Below are 7910 nucleotides of genomic sequence, written 5' to 3'. Positions count from 1 at the left end.
TTCAATAGAAACAAAGTTTTAAAAATCCGACGCGTTTCGGCAGCATGGCCTTCGTCAGGGAGTACAAAGATATAATACAATGTCTTCTTTTGAACAGCTTTTCCAATTCGCCCTAATTGGAAGAGGGAGTGGTTACAGAATTGATTGGACACAGCTAGTAAGCAATACTATACACATTAAAAACTGAAATACTGTAGCTATGTTATTATAAAAATACAACTCCAAGCTAGAAGAATCAGAACACTTAGAAAGGTAGTTCCTACCTTAAATATGACTGGGAGAAGTGTCAAGAATAAGAAAGCAATATATAATATATATTCCATAGTACACAGCAATGTTTTGCTGTTTTCTAGTGTACTATGGAATATATTGCTTTCTTATTCTTGACACTTCTCCCAGTCATATTTAAGGTTAGAACACAGGGTTGAAGTGTGCATTACAAAATCTAACAGTTATAAACGTTTTGTTTTGTTTTCAAAAGGGAGTGGTTTAACTTAATTTATAGTTATTAATTTAATCCCCCAAAACAGTACAGATTTAATTCAATAATAATTCAGATTATTTACTTAACTTAATCAAACTTCATTCATTGACTTTTCCACCCATAATAAAAAAAGCTTTCTGGGACTGCAGTTTTTCCCACATTCTAATGTTGTCTTTTGTCACAGAATTTACAATATGTTGATTTATAGATATGCCTGTAAACCCTTACTCATGAAGAGGAGTGTCACGCCCTGACCTTAGATCCTTTTTATGTCTCTATTTTGGTTTGGTCAGGGCGTGAGTTGGGGTGGGCATTCTATGTTTTGTGTTTCTATGATTTTCTATTTCTATGTTTTGGCCGGGTATGGATCTCAATCAGGGACAGCTGTCTATCATTGTCTCTGATTGGGAACCATACTTAGGTACCCTTTTGCCCCACCTGTGTTTGTGGGAAGTTGACTTTGTTTGATGGCACAAAGCCTTAAGCTTCACGGCATGTTTTGGTTATTGTTTTGTCGGCGTCATTTCTTAAATAAAGTAAGATGTAGGCTCACCACTCTGCACCTTGGTCCAGTTCCTTCAACAGCTGTGACAAGGAGTCTGTAGTATTACTTTACTCACACATTTGGATAACAATATACTTTAAATAACGTTTAAATCATTTTGTCTGGTCTAAGCAGGTTATTTAGGAATGTAATGATTATTCCAGGGGTATGAACACTGATGTATGGAACCATGTTGTGTAAATCTGGTGCTCCCAGATTTTTTATTTATTACAATCAGTTCATACGAAGACTACTTTTTTTTTCTTTTTTTTTTCTCACATTTTAGTAAAGAATGTAGCGTCTTTTATGAAGAGTGAACGGCAATCTGAGCCCTTTTTTACATGGCGAGACAAAATAAATTATTGCAATAAAACTTTTGAATTTTCTTTATTTTGGTATCTGAGTTATCCTTGTGTATTTGTCTTCAGTTTTTACATCTGTTTTACTACAGCAAGTCCTATAATCAAGACGAATTTAGACACTATACACACGCAAATACAAACACACATGCAAATACAAATACAAACATGCAAATACACACCAAATACACAAACATGCAAATACACAAACATGCAAATACACACCAAATACACAAACATGCAAATACACAAACATGCAAATACACACCAAATACACAAACATGCAAATACACAAACATGCAAATACAAATACACAAACATGCAAATACACACCAAATACACAAACATGCAAATACACACCAAATACACAAACATGCAAATACACACCAAATACACAAACATGCAAATACACACCAAATACACAAACATGCAAATACACACCAAATACACAAACATGCAAATACACACCAAATACACAAACATGCAAATACACACCAAATACACAAACATGCAAATACACACCAAATACATAAAATATAAACTCAGCTCAATATTCTACTGGGTTTCTCAGGTTACAATGGCCGATCAAACCACAAGGTCATCTGAGGTCCTTGAGGTCTCATTAGGAACATACTCCTGTGCATTGAACATAATATTGTTTGGCACTGTCACACCCTGATCTGTTTCACCTGTCCTTGTCTCCACCCCCCTCCAGGTGTCGCCCATCTTCCCCATTATCTCCTGTGTATTTATACCTGTGTTTTCTGTCTGTCTGTGCCAGTTCGTCTTGTTTGTCAAGTCAACCAGCGGTTTTGTCTCAGCGTCTGCTTTTCCCCGGTCTCTCTTTTTCTCGCTCTCCTGGTTTTGACCCTTGTCTGTCCTGACTCTGAGCCCGCCTGCCCGACCACTTTGCCTGACCTTGATCCTGCCTGCCGTCCTGTACCTTTGCCCAACCTCTGGTTTACTGACCCCTGCCTGCCATTGACCTGTCTATTGCCTGCCCCTGTTGGACTATTAAACTGTTGTTAATTTGACGTTGTCTGCATCTGGGTCTTCCCTTCAAACCTGACAGGAAGAGCCCTGATACCACAGTGACTTGTACACTCCTGGAAGCACTTCTCCTTCATACATCATAGGTTACCTCAAACATCTGTACAGTATAATATATAGCTACAGTAGTTATTTATATTCCTATCAAGACAGATATACAACCATGAATACAGCAACATGAACACCTACATCTAAATAACCTATTTGTTTGATAATAAATGTACAATAATATAGGTAGTAATGTATAGGACCAGATATCCAACATCCCTGGACATGAAGTCTAATTCCTCTTATTTGATTGTTTATGCTGAACAGCACTGGTTCAACACTTCATGGATGTAGTTCCTTATATTTTAATGTAATTTTATTTATCTCATTGTGAAGCTGAAGGCCATATCCACATTTAGAGAACAATACCAGTTTCTAATATTTTTCTAAGAACATTGAATTTGAATGTCCATCTTCTGCTTAAAATGTTACCTTCAAACTCAGGCCAGACTCCTTTCTGATTTCAGAGAGCAGCTTGTCCACAGAACGCTGTTTCTCTTGTTCCATGTGTATCAAAAGACTCACTAAGACTAACACTAAGGACTGTGCCTGTCTTCTGGACTCGGTGCTCCATGTACTTCAGACACAGGTGGAGTAGAGCTGGGGTGAGGGGGCAGTGATGCTTTAGTTTTTTTTTGTGACCCCAAGAACCTTCAACCATTGGGAGTAACTTCCACAAGATGCCCAAGTCCTCAGGAAGCACCTGCTTTAGGATTGTGAAGTCTCTAGGGGGAGACTGAATTATGCCAACAGACTTCAGTGCTTTTTTTAAGAATTCCCAACTAATCGATGGTTTCCTGTCCAGGAAAACTTTGCATGGCAAGCTCTGTGGTGGTGTCTTGCTCCTTCCTCTGAACAAGGGTGCTAGGTATATCTGCAGACGGTTGGCAAGTATTGTGGCAAATATTTTGTACTTTCGGTTCAGTGACATATTGAATCCCTCTGGAATTTTCTTCGTCCTGAGTATTTCATTGTATTCATGCTTTAATATCTCTGTTTCCATGAGGTCCTCTTCCCTTGATCCATTTGATGAGTCGGTCAGGGATTTCATTGCCACAAGGACTTCTGCCCCACTGATTCTTCCTGCTCTTCTGTCTAATTTGGTCTTGTATTTTAGTTTGCTGTCTCCTAACATCCTCAGCTTTTGATGAACATCTGTTAACATGCTTCTTATTTCAGGAACATGGATCTTCAGAGACACAGGGTAGTGATCTGAAATCCCTGGGACAGTGTGAATCTCACAGCTCTGGGCACATGGGGCTTTGTCCCGTTGCATGAAGAACATATCTAACCGGGAGTGGCTGGTGTTCTGAGAGCGAGTGAAGGCTTGTTCATTTGGGTGTAGACTTGCCCAGATGTCCACTAGTTTCCGTGAGGAGATGAACTCTTCCAGATGAGGCCTCAAGGCTGTGTGCTGTCTATGTTCAGATGCAGAGATCCTGTCAAAGTCAGGGTCAAGGACTGTGTTGAAATCCCCTCCAATCACTAAGATGCCTGTTATCATATCCTGAAGATACTGGGACAGCCTCCCCAGTACTTGCTTGTCTTCTTTATGATTGTACACGTTCACAAGAGTGAAGAGTTGACCATACATCTGACAGAACAGGACAATGTAGCCACCAGCGTAATCTTCATCATTGCAGATGTACTGATAGTGTGGTATGTTTTTATTCACCAGTATGGCCACTCCTTTGCTCCTCGGAGAGTAAACGGTAAAGTAAGAGGTCCAACCTCTCACTTCATTTATCTCATTGTAACATTTAGGTCCAATATGAGTTTCTTGAAGGAAGATTACATCAGCTTTCTGTTTCTTGCCAAAGTTCATTATATCAATCAACTTATTTGGGAGGCCTTTTGTTGGTTTAACACCACAAGTGTTCCAGGTGATGATAGAGAGACTATTTCCTGTAGATTGTGCCATAGTTCTTGGTGTTGCTAGGTTGGATTCTAAAACATAAAGATATCAGTTTGAGTTCATAATAAGCTGCTTTAAATCCGACTTTCCTCCTGCTAACCAAAAGATTCCACCAGATTCAGCAAGTATTTGCACGAGTACACAATTCACATGCTTTTCTTCAGAGATATAAATATCTGCTTCTCTGCTAGTTACCTTACACATTAAATAATGGTCAAGTTCTACAGAGTTATCTCACCAACGCATAAAAATATCATAACCTCACCTGTGTAGCGCTGATCCAGGTGTGTCTTCTCTGCCGTGCTGTATGACCTCAGATACTCAGGTGAGTCTATTTAAATACATGTAAATACAGTGGGGCAAAAAAAGTATTTAGTCAGCTACCAATTGTGCAAGTTCTCCCACTTAAAAAGATGAGAGAGGCCTGTAATTTTCATCATAGGTACACTTCAACTATGGCAGACAAAATGAGAAAAAAAATCCAGAAAATCAAATTGTAGGATTTTTTATGAATTTATTTGCAAATTATGGTGGAAAATAAGTATTTGGTCAATAACAAAAGTTTATCTCAATACTTTGTTATATTTCCTTTGTTGGCAATGACAGAGGTCAAACGTTTTCTGTAAGTCTTCACAAGGTTCACAAGCAGGCGGCAACAGTGAGAGACTTATTTCTGGAGAGAGTATTTTTTTAAATTAGTAGTTCGAACTGTTTGGGTATGGACCTGGAAAGTATGACTTTCCCCTTTGGCAGTTCTATCTTGATGGAAAATGTTATAGTTGGGTATGGAAATCTCCGAATTTTTGGTGGCCTTCCTGAGCCAGGATTCAGACATGGCAAGGACATCAGGAGTCTCATGGCTTGGGGGTTAGAAGCTGTTAGAACCCTCTTGGACCTAGATTTGGCACTCCGGTACCGCTTGCTGCGCTGTAGCAGAGAGAACAGTCTATGACTAGGTTGACTGGAGTCTTTTACAAACTTTTAGAGCCTTCCTCTAACACCGCCTGGTATAGAAGTCCTGGATGGCAGGAAGCTTGGCCCCAGTAATGTACTGGGCCGTACGCACTACCCTCTGTAGTGCCTTGCGGTCTGAGATCAGGCAGTTTCCATACCAGGCAGTGATGCAGCCAGTCAGGATGCTCTCGGTGGTGCAGCTGTAGAACCTTTTGAGGATCTGAGGACCCATGCTAAATCTTTTCAGTCTCCTGTGGGGGAATAGGTTTTGTCGTGCGCTCTTCACGACTGTCTTGGTGTGCTTGGACCATGTTATTTTTTTGATGATGTGGACACCAAGGAACTTGAAGATCTCAACCTGCTCCACTACAGCCCTGTCGATTAGAATGGGGGCGTGCTCCGTCCTCCTTTTCCAGTAGTCCACAATCATCTCATTTGTCTTGATCATGTTGTGGGAGAGGTTGTTGTCCTGGCACCACACGGCCAGGTCTCTGACCTCCTCCCTATAGGCTGTCTTGTTGTTTTCTGTGTCATCTGCAAACTTAATGATGGTGTTGCAGTCGTGCCTGGCCATGCAGTCATGAGTGAATAGGGAGTACAGGAGGGGACTGAGCACGCACCCCTGAGGGGCCCCTATGCTGAGGATCAGCGTGGCGGATGTGTTGTTGCCTACCCTCACCACCTGGGGGCGGCCGGTCAGGAATTCCAGGATCCAGTTGCAGAGGGAGGTCTTTAGTCCCAGGGTCCCTAGCTTAGTGATGAGCTTTGAGGGCACTATGGTGTTGAACGCTGAGCTGTAATCAATGAATAGCATTCTCACATAGGTGTTCCTTTTGTCCAGGTGGGAAAGGGCAGTGTGGAGTGCAATAGCGATTGCATCATCTGTGGATCTGTTGGGGCGGTATGCAAATTGGAGTGGGTCTCGGGTTTCTGGATTAATGGTGTTGATGTGAGCCATGACCAGCCTTTCAAAGCACTTCATGGCTTCAGACGTGAGTGCTATGGGTCGGTAGTAATTTAGGCAGGTTACCTTAGTATTCTTGGGCACAGGGACTGTGGTGGTCTGCTTGAAACATTTTGGTATTACAGACTCAGACAGGGAGAGGTTGACAATGTCAGTGAAGACACTTGCCAATTGGTCAGCGCATGCTTGGAGTACACTTCCTGGTAATCCGTCTGGCCCTGCGGTCTTGTGAATGTTGACCTGTTTAAAGGTCTTACTCACATCGGCTACTGAGAGCGTGATCACACAGTTGTCCGGAACAGCTGATACCTCTCATGCATGTTTCAGTGTTACTTCCCTCGAAGCGAGCATAGAAGTAATTTAGCTCGTCTGTTAGGCTTGTGTCACTGGGCAATTTGTGGCTGTGCTTCCCTTCGTAGTCTGTCATAGTTTGTAAGGCCTGCCACATCCGACGAGCGTCGGAGCCGGGGTAGTATGATTCAATCTTAGTCCTGTATTGACGCTTTGCCTGTTTGATGGTTTGTCGGGGGGCATAGTGGGATTTCTTATAAGCTTCCGGGTTAGATTCCCGCTCCTTGAAAGCGGCAGCTCTACCCTTTAGCTCAGCGCGGATGTTGCTTGTAATCCATGGCTTCTGGTTGGGGTATGTACGTACGGTCACTGTGGGGACGATGTCATCGATGCACTTATTGATGAAGCCAGTGACTGATGTGGTGTTCCTCAATGCCATCGGAAGAATCTCTGACCATATTCCAATCTGTTATAGCAAAACAGTCCTGTAGCTTAGCCTCTGCTTCATCTGACCACTTTCTTATTGACCGAGTAACTGGTTCATCCTGCTTTAGTTTTTGTTTGTAAGCAGGAATCAGGAGGAGAGAATTACGGTCAGATTTGCCAAATGGAGGGTGAGGGAGAGCTTTGTACACGTCTCTGTGTGTGGAGTAAAGGTGGTCTAGAGTTCTTTCCCCTCTGGTTGCCCATTTAACATGCTGGTAGAAATGAGTTAAAAACGGATTTGAGTTTTCCAGCATTAAAGTCACTAAAAGCGTTGCCTCTGGGTGAGCATTTCCCTGTTTACTTGTGGCCGCATACAGCTCATTGAGTGCGGTCTTAGTGCCAGGTTCGGGTTGTGGTGGTATGCAAACAGCTATGAAAAATACATAGGAATACTCTCTTGGTAAATAGTGTGGTTGTCCCCTATCCCCCGGTACTGTTGCTCATTCCGTTCACCAGCTCCCTACGTCACCGGCCTTCTAGGCGTCACTGAACTGGATTCATTGCTACGCACCCCGGACTGTCTTGTCTCATTACGCACACCTAGTTCCCATTCCCCCTGATTAGTATGTGTATATATGTGCCCTCTGTTTCCCATTGTCCTTGTCGATTATTGTCCCATGTCCGTTGGTCTTGTGAGTACCTGTGCTCTGTTGTATCGGCTTTTGTGCTACATACTCATCTCATATGTATATACTGTACTCGATACCATCTACTGTATCTTGCCTATGCTGCTCTGTACCATCACTCATTCATATATCCTTATGTACATATTCTTTATCCCCTTACACTGTGTATAAGACAGTAGTTTTGGAATT

General features: G+C 42.2%; 1 protein-coding gene across 1 annotated transcript; it reads right to left on the bottom strand.

Moving 5' to 3' along the window:
• Window positions 1-1739: 1739 nt before the first annotated feature.
• Window positions 1740-4695, bottom strand: LOC112222660. Its single transcript, XM_024385384.2, has 2 exons — window positions 4666-4695; window positions 1740-4432 (listed from the first exon to the last, which is right to left on the bottom strand). The coding sequence occupies exon 2, from the start codon at window positions 4404-4406 to the stop codon at window positions 2949-2951; it is 1458 nt and encodes a 485-aa protein (XP_024241152.1). The 5' UTR covers window positions 4407-4432; window positions 4666-4695; the 3' UTR covers window positions 1740-2948.
• Window positions 4696-7910: the final 3215 nt, after the last annotated feature.

Source organism: Oncorhynchus tshawytscha, linkage group LG03 (genome assembly GCF_018296145.1).
Source record: "Oncorhynchus tshawytscha isolate Ot180627B linkage group LG03, Otsh_v2.0, whole genome shotgun sequence".
NCBI classification, from domain to species: Eukaryota; Metazoa; Chordata; class Actinopteri; order Salmoniformes; family Salmonidae; genus Oncorhynchus; species Oncorhynchus tshawytscha.
The sequence above is the reverse complement of the archived record's forward strand: the minus strand, read 5'-3'. Positions and strand labels throughout refer to the sequence as shown.